Source organism: Populus alba, chromosome 14 (genome assembly GCF_005239225.2).
Source record: "Populus alba chromosome 14, ASM523922v2, whole genome shotgun sequence".
NCBI lineage: Eukaryota > Viridiplantae > Streptophyta > Magnoliopsida > Malpighiales > Salicaceae > Populus > Populus alba.
In genome coordinates this window covers 11,294,091-11,310,821 of record NC_133297.1, presented here as the reverse complement: position 1 = coordinate 11,310,821, position 16,731 = coordinate 11,294,091, and the positions used below count along the sequence as shown (strand labels likewise).

Below are 16,731 nucleotides of genomic sequence, written 5' to 3'. Positions count from 1 at the left end.
CAATTCTTCTAGCTGAATTAGTTTAGTGTAACAAAGTAATATATATTTGATTCTTGATCTTTGAATTCTATATCGGTGCATTGACCTTGTACGGTGAGCTGCTTGAAGGTTAACAAGCTCTCCGTGTTAAAGGCTCTTTTCATTTAACATTAAAAATAAATGTTGGGTGTTCATATATTAAATATCCTTTAATTAGTATTTGACTAAAGTGAGCCCTTTCCTAAGTGCTATTTGTTTTATAAAAAAAAATAAAAATGTGAAGGCCGGTCATCTGTTGGCGAGATGTGTGAAGATTATAAGCAAGCTATTAATATTGGATAATGTTTCCTTTGGGAGTGCGTGGGAGCTGAGAGAAAGGGAAACCAAGGAGAGAGAATGGGAAGCTGGAGAGTTGGGGGGGTCTCTACATTTTTATATAGCGACTCTCTGCGATGTCATGAATCATTCTACAATTTGTTCATTAAATCATTCATTGCTATCAGTTGATATGGCTTTGATTCATGAATTCTTGGTTTTAACTAACAGGATGTTTCATTTTGGAGGTTGTCAGATGGAAATGCAGCATCATCAACAGATCATGCTGGGGATGTGAAAGAGACAGACAGATTTGATGAACAAGGGCAGACTGCAAAGTATGATGATCATCTTACACCAGCTGGGAAGAGCGATATCTCCAGCAATGGGAAAAATTTGATCTCCAGAGGATGGCCTGCAAATCTCATCGCAGGAATTCAATGAATAACTAGCTGAGCATCATGACATTCCTTGTTGGTGAGAAGAAAGACAGCCATAATCAAGATTTACAATTTACAAGTGAGTTTACATTTGGTGCCTGCAGAGATTATATGCAAGTTCTTGGGCAATTGAACTTCCATTCAATTATCACGCATATTAACCTATTTTGTTCCTTTAAGGATGCATGTCCTCCTCGTTTTTCCAGACTCAATATTATTATCAAATATCAAGTTCAGCCCCGTAAATTGAAGCTTGTCTTCGGGGCATATTCATAAATTTTGATACAAGCGAGTCGAGCGAAAACTTCAAGGAAGCCCACATCGAATGCCTTCTATTGGGCCTATATTGGAGACCGTGAGCTTTGAATCGAGTAGAGTAATTCAAACGGAGATGCTCGTCGGTTGATAGACTCTTTCTCTTAGATTCAGAAGCGTCAAATTTCTAAAACAATTTTATTTTATATTTTTAAATTATTTTGATATAATAATATTAAAAATAAAAAAAAAATATTATTTAATATATTAAAAAACACTCTAAAAAACAACTATTATCACACTTTCAAACACTCTTTTATTATTTTTTAAACACTAATAATTTATTTTCTTTTCTTGTATGATTCTCAATTCTCAAATCTTCAATAATTTTTTTTCCGATTACAGTACTAGAATTGGGGTTATGGAAATTCCAGTGAATAACAATAATAACAATCTATAGTATTATTATTTAGGATTAAAAAATTATCATAATTCTGCTCTGTTATTAAGAAATTTTGTAAATGTTGCTTTTGGTTTTTTGTTATTTTATTTATTAATAACTAAATTAATGATTGATAAACATGTTATATCAGCTGCTATCTACAGGGTCATATGGATCTCCTTCTGAAGTCGCAAAACGGGCATGTGATTATCATCGGTGTTTCTTATTTAAATCACAAAAAGCTGGATATTTTTTAAATAATGTTTTAAATATGAATTTTAAAAGAAATTATCTTTCTTCTTGTTTTCTTTTACATTTTTTTATGAATTACATTTCATTTGAAATTTAAATCAACATCTTTTAAAAAAAAAAAATTAACTTGATCCTCTAAATTAAATCCAATTAAAAAAACTCCCAATCGTGCGATAGATCAGCACAATACTAGCACTAGTTGTAACAAATTACAATTTAACCTGAATTTAATGATACCAAAATAAACAAGATAAGTTATTTTTAAATAATTATTTTTTACACGTGAGAAAGAGAAGATTTAAGCATATGGTGTTAGTAACATGTTTCTTAAAAAAAGAGTTTTTAAACTATGAATTGAAAGGTATAGATAGAAATATATTGAATCTATCTGGATTGACCCGTAAAATTCACATAGCTAATTTTAAAAACACAAATTGAAAACCCCAACCCCTAATTAACTCAATTTTAATGGGTAAAAATTAGCACTTAACTAAAAAAAAAAATCTAAATGAACTCGAGTTAAACAAGCAAATGCACGATATAAAACATGCATGTCATTAGATTCAATAAAGTTTTTACCCCAAAGATGATTTTTTTCTTAATTATACGACAATAAAGATCATGGGAATTTTTTTGTATGAAACAAATTTTGAAAGGAAAAAAATTGTGATAGTCACATAGAGTCGAGATAACAAAAATAGATCATTGATAACAAAGAGAGACATTGCATGTTTTTTTGTTTGGAGTTAAATAAAAAAAATAGACCATCAATAACAAAATACAAAAATGTATTTTTTGTAAAAAAAATTGAGGGATAAAAAAAACATTGAAAAAAAAGATAAACAAATAATAGTTCGAATGTTGTGAAATTAATCTGTTCAACCCACGACTCGACTCGCGGATTCAATTGGATTCAATGTTTTTTAATTAATTTTTAACCCAAATATAAATAAAATAAAAATTAAAAAAAAAACACAAAAAAAGCTCAGATGGGTGGGCCTGATAGCCCAACGTGCATGAACATTAAAAAAATATAGCCTAGGCACGTAGGTTTTCCAACCTAGCGTGCATACATGGGCCTAAACTTTATTTTTTAAAAACTTAAAGGTCTCTGCCCTATTTTTTTGTCTGAAAAAAGACAATAGAAAACATGTCGTCTGCTTTCTACAGAATTTAATGACTAGAGATCGCTGAAAAAACAAGGCCTCAAGGTGTTTTGCAAAACAAATTCATTTTCAATCTATTTCGACCAAAAATACATGAAAAACACCCTAGACATCACAATAAACCTATCAATGGCCTTAAAAACCCTAAAAAATAGCTCAAATAAACCTGAACCTAAAAATATTATTGCAGTCGAATCTGCTCCCTCGAGCAAGGAGAAGGAAAAAAATACTGAGATAAAACTCTATCATAAAAAAAAAATCATTAACATTGATATTGACTATTTTAGTGGTAAAAATTGTTGTCAATTGATACTTTATTTCTATATATCGAAATCCAGTGAGCCTCTCTTTCATTTAATAAAAAAATATTAAAATATAAGGGAAATTAAAGTTTGATACTGAATTGAATTTTTAACAACTAAACAAATCAATCACCTTTTAGCAAAAAAAAGTATAGGGGACTAAAATGATTTTTTCAAACAAAACTCAAGTCATCCTTATTTTCCTATCCTTTTAATTTTAGTAATCTATCTTTCAATCCAACTATTTCTTTTAAAAACTATAAGCAATTGTTTTCTGATTCGGGCTCTAAATGGTTTAATCATACTAAATAGAAAATCAAGGATAAAAAATTATTTTTAAAAAATTAACTATTTCAGCACACATGATTAATGAGAGAGGAAACCATGCAAACTTCAAGAATAAAATTACCACATGACTTTCTTTTTAATTAATAATTAATATATATGTTCTAAAAACCTAAAATAGTCACTAATACCCCCAGCATGGGGTGTGTTGTGTATAAATTACCGCAAAAAATTAATGGCGACACTGTTGCGCTGATATCAAAAAATTAATAATTTTTTTGATATTTTTGAATATTTTTGATGCGCTGATATCAAAATTAATTTTTTTTTTAAATATTATTTTTAATATAAAAATATTTTGAAAAATGCAACCACAATCACATTCTAAAATACCCCTGCTCTTATTAAACTGTTACTGTAGTGGAGTAAATTTGTAACAGGAACCAATCCCTTTAAGATGAACTAGGGTCAGCTTAAAAAGTTCAAATCAAATAAGCAACTTGTAAAAAGTTGTATCAGAAAAAAATGCACTGCTTTTTATGGTCAAGCTCACAGTTTTGATGGAATGTAGAAATATTCATGGTTGATGAGGTGATACATAGCCAATGTGGTAATGCTGGTCGTAAGATTAGCTTTGCTGCCCTGTGACTAAAACGGATTTCTTAATTTGTTTATAAAGTCGTATCCTCCTTTCTGATCTTGCTTATTATATTTTTATTTTTGGTATCATTGCAATTATTTTTTTTATAAACAATTGCTAATCTCATCAACCTCTTCTATGTCAGCCTTTACATCACATCCCTGTCGAATCTCTTGGTTTCAGTATCAATATATGGTCACAACGTTGTTCATGCTAATCTTCTTGTTATTATTGGCTATTGGCTGTAATGTCAGACATGGCTGCACGGTGAAGATTAAATAGAGTGGTTACTAAACATTAAATATGGTGGCAGGAGTTATTGTTATAGTTGACTTCTCTCATATCAGCTATAAATAAAGAGGGCTAATAATAGCTGAAAAACATAAGAAATAGAGAGAAACACAAAGAGAGCTAGAGGGTGTTGAATTGAGTAGAGAAATTTTTCTTTTTCCTTTTGTTTTGTTATTTTTATTGTTTGATTAATAGAAACCAGTAGCTCTATGGAGTAGCTAAGTTGCCGAACCGATTTCTAGAATTTCCTAACAATTGCACAAGGAACGAATTCTTGCAACCTGGAGTTGGAGTCATGGATCATGAAACTAATGAGGCGGAACCCGATCTGAGTGGTTCATTTTGTCAGACAAGCAGTGTGGGCTCTCCAGTGAGTCGACGCTCTTTAATTTTACCACGCAGCTTATCCTTCCAGGTAGATGATGATATTGAAAGTGAAAATGTGTCAGAGACAGGTGATATTGGTGACAGGGCTCTGCATAGCAAGAGGCTCAAGTGAAAAGTGCAGCATCAGGTTATCCATTGACAAGGAATTAGAAAATGTTCCCATTTCAGAGGACATTTTATTACGAACCTATGGGTTGTGGACTCGTGATTCCACAGCTTTGGATACAAGATCCCCAGTGTCACTTTTGCCAGAAGAAATCATACCTCCTGTATCGATTGATGTGTTGGTCTGCTCCGAGGAAAAACAAGAAGTGAGAATTCATTTGATCATTTGCACGGATTTCATTATTTGTGACAAGATTTGTTTGGTTTATTGCCTCATGAATAGGGTTTCTATCTTTAGCGACTGTTTGTTAAATGATATAAGATCAAACTTTCAGTTCCTGTCCATGTTTGTTTATCTGATGGTTCTGTTTCTCGCTACTAAATCCAGGACAAAGAGAAAGCATTTGCGTTGCCACCATCACTCGAATATATATCCTGTCTTGTGTATCTGGCAGTTTTTGGAATTCTTGGGGTAATATGCATAACCTTTTCTTTTTACTTTCTGAAACTTTAAAATGGCACTAGAAAAGGTAACCTCACTTCAACTTTTTAATTTTTTTTTCCTGTAAAGTTGGATTCTGGTGCTTTTCCCCTGTTTTCTTATTTGTCACCTTTGTTGGTTTTTTTTAGAGAAGTTATGTCATGAATACTCGCTTCTGCATTCCCTGCTAGCATTCCGGTGCTAGAAACACTGACCCCCTAAAATTTTAGAAGGCAAATGGTATTTTTTTATGGAAGGTAATGAAATTTCTCTCCATAACTCTCATTATTAAATCACTTAAAGTTTTCAATACTCACGTGACCACTTGAAAAGAATAGTATCTGAAATTGAAGTCACATAGCCTCATGGAAATTGTTATGCAGTAAGCTAGATCAAAGAACAATAGAACATGTTCTTTGCTTGACCTAAGTGTTTATGGAAAGTGGTGCTCTTTAGTTGTCACTGTAAGGAGTGGGTATCTTTCAAGGAGGATGTTTAATCCTAGGAAGTGTTGCTTTGGAAACTAGCTGGATGAAATTTGTGATGCATCTAAGAAAACTTTGCTATGCATTTCTTTGCAGATAACCCAAAAAAGGATTTTGATTTCGTAAATTGATAGTAAGAAAACTTTATAATACCTTTGTTATGCTTTTGCTAATTTCATTTACTTAAAACAGTCTAAATTGGTCAGAAGAGGACTAGTTGAGGCGAGTGATTTTTACATCTGCTGTATCTTTTGCTAATTTCTAAACAACAGAGTGTAATCTATTCCTTGAAAAAAAGGCATCCAGCATTAATGTTCTTCCATCAGTTACTAATACTCTTGCACGCAAGGGTCATATTGCTCTACTCTATTTGTCAAGTTTGCAGAAGAGGTCTAATCTGATTTCGGTTGTTCCATAAATAATCTGGATCGATTTTAACGTTTAATACATGATTCCATCATCCTGAATTGGTTTTATAAGAAAAACGTTGCACCAGCCCCATAACCTATAAAGCAATGTTGCATTTAGTTTCTCTTTCAAATCGATTATCATCTTGCTTCCATTTCTCCCATTTGCCTTGTTTTTTGGTGATTGATGTATGCATTAATTATTGTGCTAGATAGGAGTGCTCAACCAAAAAGAAAATTTGGTCATAGGTGGGGGAGGGGGCACTTTAAGGGTTGCATGCGGATTAATATGAAAAAAAAAAAAAAACTAATGTTCGGCATGGCATAATTTGCAGGTTTTCACAAGGTACATGCTACAGAAACTCTTTGGCCCTGGTGTTGCTGGGGTGACAAGCGACAACTACCCGCTATTTCTTGGCCTATCTTCCAATATGGTCTCTCTCTCTCTCACACTCACTCACTTAGATACACAAATAGATCTTGCATCTCATCATTTTTATGTTTAAAGTAGAGATCATTCTATTCATAAGCTATCTAGCTTTTTTTGAACAGAAAAGCAACATCTTTCGCCAAAGAATATCTTCGTAGCTTTTAGGCGGCTTTTCATTAATTGGTTCCTTGTAATGCGTACATTGGCTTCATTAGGATTCATGAGGTTTTGATCTGGTTGGATCAAGAGTTTCCTGAAATATGATTAACAAAAATATAACTGGTTGATTTTGTGATGGCGAGTATAAAAAAATGTCATTACTCATTGCTCATCATGGAACTTGAACAGGATGATTCCCATTCTAAATACGACCCTGATATTCCCACATTACTGGATTAATTGAATCTAAGAGGTTCTTGATACTGTTTGGAAAAGTAGAGTTACTAGTGTTTCATAGATTCAACTGTCATGTAATTTGAATTTTGGGGTTTCTGTGGTGAAACTCCACTGCATTAGAATGATCCAGAATTAGAGCTTGTTCTTGTGGTAACTGGCACTTAGTCTGTCCCCGGATTTTCAATAAACTGAAAATATCGTGTAAGAATACCACAACTTGTCTGTCACCTTCAAGATGCATGGATTAATAAATTATAATGTTTCACTAATACTTGGAGGACTCTGTTCTTTCAACTTTGAAGAACGAAGTTTATAAACTTATCAGTAATATGTGCTCTTCTAGGTTGGTTCGTTCTTGATGGGATGGTGGGGTGTTGTGTTCAAAGGAGATATATCCAGAGTGTCTGATCATTTGGCTATTGGATTAACCACTGGTTACTTAGGAAGTCTCGCAACTTTTAGTGGTTGGAATCAGCAAATGCTTGATCTCAGTGTTGATGGCCATTGGGTGTTTTCTTTTGTTGGCTTTCTCATAGGTAATGTGGCACTTGCAGATTAATATAACATGAAGGTTTTAGGTTAAGCTGCATATAGAAACTCAACTACTGCTCGTGTATGTGCTCTTAAAAAAAAATTTTAATGGCAGACAAACCTTGACTGTGCCCGACCATTAAAGGTAAACGGGTAATTTCTCCTTGTGTATCTTTGCAGGGTTCTTCCTTGCAGCATACGCCATAAAATTAGGTGTTGGTACGGCCAAATGTTCCAAGTCATTTCTCGAAGGGTCGAACAGAAGTTCAGATTTAGCCAGCTGGAGGGTGGACAACCGCTATTATCATTTGGGAGTCCTGGTGGCGTTGGTGGTAATACTAGGCCTTTTATGGAGCGTGAGCTGGGCAATGCTCAAGAAAGAGTATAAACACGACAGTGGTAGGGCTCAGCTATGGCTGGCTTGCATAGTTGCACCCCCAGGGGTGTGGATCAGGTGGTTCTTGGCACGGTTCAATGGGCGTGGTTTAGGAAAGGCGGGCTCTCTGAAATGGGTTCCATTCGGAACCCTTATTGCCAATGTTTCCTCAGCCTGTATCATGGCAGCACTGTCCACTGTGAAGAAAGCGGTATGGTTTTAGCTCTCCCAACCAAACTTAGTTTCCCCTCCTGCTTGCATGTGCTATACCTTCGCAATTCATTTATTATTATAATTATTATAGCCCTGGCTAATTCTATTTCTACATTATTAGGTCTAGTACCACAATCTCAACTTTCAGGGCAGGCGTGAATCGTGAATCACACCTTGTTTTGATTGTGCTCTAAAAATTCTATTTTCCTCAATTGTTTTAACCCCAGTGATGATACCATCCTTATTTATCTGGAGTGAGTTTTAGCAAAATTACATCATAAATTATGTGTTTTTTGAAAATTTTGATGACAAGATATCTGGGTGATGCAGGTCCATACCAGAACATGTGATACTATTTCAACAGGCATACAGTTCGGATTTTTGGGTTGTCTAAGTACAATTCCCACTTTCATTGCCGAGTACAACGCCATGGAAGAAAGCCAGAAAAACTGGAGAGCTTATGCATATGCCCTGATGACAATAACTGTCTCATTTGGCTTGGGAATCCTGATATACTCCGTACCTGTTTGGACCAGAGGATACAAATAGCATGTCAGTTTACTTTTAAATCTCTTTTGGTTGCTGTCTTGCCGTATGTTAATTTTGACATGGTGCAGAATTTGACTCTTGCTTAATGAATATACTCTGCGTTTTTTAAAATATAGATATCGTTTGTTTTTAAGAATATATTAAAATAATAATTTTTTATTATTTTTTAAAAATTATTTTTGATATCAACATATTAAAATGATTTTAAAAAATTAAAAAAATATTAATTTTAAATAGAATAAAATTTTAAATTTTTTAAATATTTTTTAAAATATAAAAAAAACTAGAATTAAAAAAAAAACAGAAAAAAAAAAAAAAAAAAGGCGACAACCTCTAAACGGGGAGATTTCCTAAACAGGTATCGTGACCAAAAGCGCTACCTTTTCTTGTCGGACTGGAGATTTCTTCCTTCGAACATCGCAAATTGGCACAAGAGAAGTACTCTTCCAAAGCTAAAACTTCCTGCCGGTAAGCGAAGTTCTACACCATATTGAGTCACAAATATATTCTTAATTTATATAAAAAAAAATATTTATATATTTCCCGTAACTTCTTGATGAACATGGGTTTTTTTAAAATTTATTTAGAGTTTTTGAGATACAGGGTATAAGAAATTGTTTGCAAGCAAAATGATGGGAAAAAATGAACCAAAAGCAAAATCTAAGTCCGATGACATAAGGCCCGTCAACATGCAAAAGCGGTTTCTTTAAAACATTTTATAATTTGATGAGAGCAGGAGGAGAATATATGGAACGAGCCACGTAGCCCATTCTACACCATGGCCTCCTACACTGAAACCTCACCCGTCTTCTTTGCCTATTCCGTGTTCTAAATCAAACCGTTTTAAAGTTATCTTAGACATCATAATTGATTTAGCAAGTTTAAAAAGTTGGAAGACAAGTAAAAATATGGCGAGTTTAATATAAATTTTAAGGTGATATAATTTTTTAAAAAAATATTAAGATGATGGTTTATTAAATTGATATGGTTTTGTTGTCTAATTGATTAAACCTGTAATCTAGATCATGAACTCTATCATGTTTAAATATTTTTTTATTTAATCATATAATAAAAAATATTCATAAAAATCACACATCAACTCAGTGTCAGGACGTTTGTTTGGACCTCAAAAATTTTTATAAAAAGCAAATCGAAAATAAATTATAAAATTTGATTTGTAATTAATCAATTGAACTCATGACCCAAGTCATGAATTTAATTGGGTTTAATAATTTTTTATTTAATTATATGATAACAAAAAATAGATGATGTAAAAATCAAATTAATTAAATATTAGGGCATTTGTTGGAAAATCATGACAAACCTACACAAATATGAAATCAAAATAAATTATGTACCTCATTAAAAATCAACAAAATATCAATGATAAAACAAATTACATTGCTCAATTAAAAATTAATAAATTGTACTTTTTTTCTTTTTATCATCATAACGTGGTGTTTCTCTCTGTATATCTCAACTAAAGATAAAAAAAAAAAAGAAAAATAAAGTTTTGGATCAAAAATAATTTTAAAAAAGTTAAAGAGATGGAAAACGGGTATGTTGCAAACTAAGATGACCAAAGTCAAATTAAATTAATGATTTTAAAATGAATTAAAACCCAACAGACCCGAATTTCCCTATTTCTTGTTCTTCATTCAATTAAAATCACAACAACTCCCTCTCTCTTCCATTTCATCAATTCTATCAGCCCCCAAATTCAGCCACTTAACTCGTCGGCACTAACCCAATCTCTGTCTAATAATGTCAGCTTCTCTTTTTTTGTTCTCTTTTTTATCAAGCTTCACTCACTAGGTAAGCTTACTCTTATTGTTAGAATGACATAATAAATATTATATGAGCTAGTGAGATAAAATTTAGGCCAAGATAAGATCAGATTGCACTATATTAAAATAATAACTCAAAAAAATCATAGTTTTTTGTCTGACTATTGAGTTGTGTTTAAATTCTTACAGAATTTCCTGGAGGTTGTTTTCTCTAGAATAATCACTACATTGCTATGTGGACTATCAAATCTTTAAATATATAAAATCTCGTTGAACCCCTATTTTAGCAGTTTTTTATGATTTTCCTTGTTATTTTCGGATCTCTTGTTTATTTTGGATTTTTATGTTTCTTTCTTTTGTAATTTTAGATTTTTGTTTTTTTTCTTAGTTGATGTAGGGTTTCTGGCCTATTTAAACTTTTATAAACCTCTTAAGAAGGCAAACTTTATTATTATTACTTTAGAGAAAACAAACTTATGAATTTAAAGGTTCACGTCCGCAACACCTTCTACTCATCAAAAAAATCTTTTCTTCTTTTCTTTTCTCTATTTCCCCTTTCTTCTTCTTCCTTCTTTTCTATAATACCCTCTCTATCTCCTACAACCTTTTCTCCTATGGCCTTGTAATCTCCTTTGACTCTCTAATTTCATCCCCCGGGACAAGAGTTAAGATACTTTGTTAAAGTAAGTAAATTGGTTGGGTATAGAAATAAATATAAAGTTGGTTTAAAGGGGTGAAAACTCTATTTTTAAGGTGTTTATTTATTCCTTACAGATACAACATATCAATGATACAATTAAACCATGTAAACCTCTTAAAGAATAAAAAAAAAGACAGAAAGAAAATACATTTTATATATATATATTCTTTGCATAGTAACATGTTTATATAAACTTGAAATATTATGACTGTTAATGAAACTATATAATTGTTAATTAAACAAATATATTTTAAATTAAACTGAATAGCTGATTGTTAGCTTTATCCCAATAATTACAAATATTAAAATTAATTATAAAAAATTTTAAAATAAATATCACTGATATAATAAATTCCAAAAAATGAGAAATTTTAATTCCCTTGATAGCTTGTGATGAGAAAAAAAAAGGAGAAAAGATGAAATAAAGCCACTGTTTTTTTTGTTTTTAGATAATAATAAAGGCCAATGTTTATTCATTGATATCAAGGTGTATAAAGACCAAGTTAGACGAATTTAAAAAACAATGCAGCTAAGCTAAGTTTTGAAAGGGAGTTGTTATAAATTCAAAATGAAAGATATCTAAACTAATACAATAAACAAAGAGAGGTTGATTGCCTTTATTACATAATAATTACCTCTCTCATTAAAGATCGGCATTAAATTTATGACATGGTAAAAATATTCGGCAGATTTCATATTATGTTCGCATGTTAAAAGGAATTTTCTGTTGAAGTCATTAAAGGGGTTGATTCTCCTTGCAACACAATTACGCGAACACAAGAAATACAGAAAACTACACTCGTAAGTCGTATCCTCCTCCTGACTTCACCTATTGTGGAATCTTGTTGAGCTTACAATAGCAATAATCACCAATACTTCTTGGTCTGTACTGGGGGGATTCTGTTCATTAACGAGCTTGGATGAGGCCCTACGGCGAGGTCAGGTGGAGGCTCCAAGAACACAGGCCATGACATTCTTGTCTTATCTTTGGTTACTGTGGTTCTGTGGAACACACTCTTATACTTCCCATTGCTCAAAATCTGTAAAAAGACAAGGATTTGTTAGCAGAAATATAGTAATTAGCGAGCACTCGGAGCATTTAGTTTGGAGAGAGAGGCACCTCAATCTGGTCGCCGATGTGGATGACTAATGCATTTGGTATGTACTTGACACAATACCACTGTCCATCTCTGCAGGCCTGGAGGCCCTGAATGTCATTGGGAAGAAGAATTGTTATGGAGCACATGTCAGTGTGAGCCACCAACCCAAGAGCTAGATCAGGACGGGGCAGGAGGATAGTAGTTTATTTTGAGAGGTATGTCAACTCATCTCCGCCCACAGCTTCTTTGAGTTCATGCTCTTCAAGCCCCAAGTCTAACGACAGGCTCTTGAAGAGTTTGTCTACAACCCCGTGCAGATACTTTACGTATTCCTCGTTGGCTTCCCTGCAACGAGAAAGTAGATTACATTTTAAAATGTTTGTTAAAATTCTTCACATGCAGAGAAAGATGCCGTCATGTCGATATGCCAATTAATGCTAAAACAATTTTTGAAGACGAGAGAAAACTAACACAACGTCGAAACAAATTGAGACAATTAGTTAATCAAAATAAACTCACTGTTGCAATTCTTAAAATAAATAAATAAAGGACTGTCTTATCTTTGCAAATTTTCTTCTCATTCCATGAATAGTTTGACTTTATTATGGTAGGCTGCTAGCTCATTTTTAAACCCTTTCGATTTCGGACGTTACCATGGGCGGAGGCATGATAAAGATTTGGGTGCGTTATAGTCTAGGTTAAGATTTTATCAATATTTTTTTACTAGTTTAATAAAAATAATTTATCATTCTTTATTGAGTATCAAAAATTCTTGAAAATTTGCATAGAGTCTTCTAATCTGATGCTTTAGCTTGGGTCAAAATTCCAAAATTTTTAGAGAAATTCATAAATTTGATGAAAAATTACAATTTAACCACTTGTATGTTATTGGACATAATTTTTAATTCAACCATCAGATTGAGCTAAAATTTTACGAGGAATTCTAAAATATATTGAATAAAATCCGGTTAAAATTTTAGGATGAATGAAGTTTGATAGTGCTAACAAAAAAAAAATCGTTAAATAAAAGCAGAATGACTTATTAAGGGTAAAATGGTTATTTGTCATTAAAAAATAAAACAAATCAGCTCTTCCTTCCTTTTATATGTTGCCGACTCGGCAGAAGCAAAATAAAAAAAAAAGAAAAGAAAAGGCGAGAGAGAAAAAGAGAAAAGTAAGGGAAAAACATAAAAAAAAATCCAAGGAAAAAAATAAAAAAAGTGAAAGAATAACCTTGTAAACTTAAAAAATCTAGCTTATAAAATACTAATATAAGGAAGAATCAAGTGAAGGAAGGAGGAATTGAGAGAGGGAAAAAATTTAATTATTTTGTTTTCCAATTGACATGAGATTGTTATTTTATACCGGTTAAGAGGTTGTTACAATATCAATTCAGATTCGATTATAGATGAATTATATTCCACAAAACATCGAAGAATGTAACTTCAATAGTGGATTTATTTTTACTTTCATTTCAATTTTATGTACCTTCAAATTTATTTATTTTTAGATTAACGTGGGTGTCCGAGCCAACTTGCACGTATCTCAACTAATCCCATGGGCTCTGAAGTTAACGACTATATAAGCCTTCAGTGGTTCTGAGGTTTGTGAAACTCGAACTCGTGACCTCTGGGGAGCAAACCCAAGATTTGACCAATTGAGCTACACTTTTTGGGGTGACCTTCAAATTTATTTTTTAATATTTTGGGTAATGTATTTGAATTAAAACTTTACTGTTAACTTCAAAAATTCATGTACATAAGTTAATAATTGATCTTTAAAAAAATTATATATTTATTTAATAGCCCAAGATAGAAAAAATTTCTGGCTCCGTCCTTGGACATTACCGACTATGGAAAAAAATGGTGAAATGTATTTATTCTAAAAAATAAATAAAATGTTGAACGAAATTAAGAAAAAATATTCCAAGAGAGATTAACAAAATGCTTCAAACCTGTATAGAGGTGGATTTTTTGGCCAGAACCGGTAATTAATGGCAGGAGGAGGCCATATCCTGTGGAATAAATGATCAACCCAACCTTTCTTGCCCTCTACTTCTTTTTGTAGAAAGGTTCCATATCCTTCAATAGACTTAGCCCCTGGTGGCTTGGCATAGAGTTCCTTCTCTACTTGTGGGAGCTCAAAAAAGGCTCTACCCACACTCTGAAACTTGCTTATGACCTCACTCGGTATGCCATGGTTCACAATTTGGAACATGCCCCACTCCCGGCTAGCATCAGCGATCAAACGGGTGATCTTTTCCTCATCCGGGTCGCTTACATCGATGACGGGGACATCAAGGTTGACCCCATGAACAGTGGTGATTGCAGGTTGCTCATGCTCGGATCTGATAAACGCTTCCGGGATTGTATCTTCGAATGTAGATGCAATGTTCTGTACTCTTTCTGTCTCCATCTATTGTCTTTCTAATAAAAATGGTTAAAGAGATTTCAAGGCTAGCTCCTTCTCTCCGAGCTCTACATGCATATTTCATAGGTTCTCCCTCGGTTTCTCTTACGAGTTTTTAACCATTAATTATTATTACGGGAAAAAAGCCTAGTTCGTAGGGCAGCCATTAATTACAATATGGAAGGTTATATATACATATAAAAAAGGGGCAAGTGCCGCTTTCAAGGATCATCCCAAATTTAGAACGGGCAATAAGTGACAGCTCCCGTATTCCCCATTGCCTCACATTTTGAATTTAGACTTGTAGAACTAGATCACCAATCCACCTATCGCTCTCTTGAAAGAAAATCCACCAATTAATTTATTTATTTTTCTTAATGGCAACCAGTGAGAGATTCAGGACCGCCATTTGAAGCGTATCAGTTCAAATATCCAAGAAAGGTATCTCATGCACGACCAAAACATGGAGGAGGTAGACATAGTCATTGGCGCCTTTTTCATCTCTTTTCTTTTGCTTCCCTCTTAAAAATACGAACAAGAACAAGAAGCCGTGCCCAATCTTTTAAATTTTGTAATTCAGGTGATTATTGCTTTACCCTTTCAATTATCTTGCTTCTATTTTGGAAACTCTAGAGTTGGTTCTGTTTCTATTTTTGTTACGGTTCCGTTTCTGTTATGCTTGCTTCAGTTATTTTGCTTTCACTAGCACTGATTTTAGCCATTGATATGCTAATTTGAGGATTCTCAAACTGGGTTTTTTAAATTGTGATCTACAACTTTGACTTTTGAAAATCTGTATATTTTAAAGTTAAATGAAACCAAGCAATAAATTAGTACATACTCAGTGATGATCAATCTTATCGAGAACAGTACCCCTGTTCATGCTGATCATGTCACTGGAACAGGCCTCATTAGGGTTTGCCACGTATCAATTTTGTCATTAATATTGTTTTCTATATCTTCGCCAATGCTAGGCAATATTAGTATTTTTTATTTTAATTTTAGTTGTATTACTCTTTGTAATGCAATTTTTTCTTGCAGACTAATTAAATCTCCAGGTGTGAAATCTATTATATCAAAAGCAAGTGGCTCCGAAGCTGATCTTCTGGTTGAACCTGGTGATTAAGTATCTTTTGGGGATTATTTTTTTTTTATTCAGGGGGGCATGATGATGCTTGTCTCGTTGAATTTGTTCTTTCTTGGTTTCTGTGAGTATGCTGCGCTGATGCATGGTGAGCTATCCCTAAAACAAAGCAATGATATTATATTGAACTAGACTGTCTAGACTAGATAATTCCTTGAGATGCGCTGCGGCGGGAATAAAAAAAAAAAATGCAAACAAATAGATCTAATAATATATTATTAATTTCAATTTAGCATACCTTTCAATTTAAATTTTAAATTAAATTATAATTATTTTTTTTATATGATCAGATCCTCTTTATGGATTAAAAAAATTATAAGGAATGATAAAAACATGATTTGATTTTAAAAATATTTTCAAGATATTCTTTAAAAAAAACATATTAAAACGGTGATATATTAGATTAACTTGAGTTAATCAAGATTAACACATTAAACCTGTGACCTGAATTATAAATTTTATTATTTTTTTATTTAATTATATAATTTTTAACGCCTTTCACGCTAGTGTGAAATGATTTTTTCAATTAAAAATATTAATTAAATGTTAAACAACATTATTATTCTTGATCAAATCAACAATTAACAAAAATATCATCATTTATATGACTCCAAGAGGATATTTGTAATTTAACTGTATAAGAAAATAAAAAGACAAACTCTCCTGCCCCGACAATTTTCTATTTTTTTAACTTGGTTGTTTTTTTATTTTACTGTTTATTAAAACATGAAATAGATGCAACTACCCGGAACAAATCTATAAAGAAAAAAATGTCTTTGGTAGTAAGGTTTTATGGCAAGGCTATAGATGTCATTTTACTATTACAATGAATATATATAGCCATGGTGAAATTACTAAATGCAG

General features: G+C 32.5%; 1 protein-coding gene and 1 pseudogene across 1 annotated transcript; one reads left to right on the top strand and one right to left on the bottom strand.

Annotated features, from left to right (window-relative positions):
• Window positions 1-4,510: 4,510 nt before the first annotated feature.
• Window positions 4,511-9,305, top strand: LOC118041762 (uncharacterized; annotated as a pseudogene).
• A 2,471-nt stretch (window positions 9,306-11,776) lies between these two features.
• LOC118041763 (flavonol synthase/flavanone 3-hydroxylase-like) lies at window positions 11,777-14,865 on the bottom strand. Its single transcript, XM_035049249.2, is given in 6 exon segments — window positions 11,777-12,085; window positions 12,087-12,254; window positions 12,335-12,497; window positions 12,499-12,529; window positions 12,532-12,659; window positions 14,269-14,865. Coding segments are annotated over 6 exon segments (993 nt in total). The 5' UTR covers window positions 14,730-14,865; the 3' UTR covers window positions 11,777-12,043.
• Window positions 14,866-16,731: the final 1,866 nt, after the last annotated feature.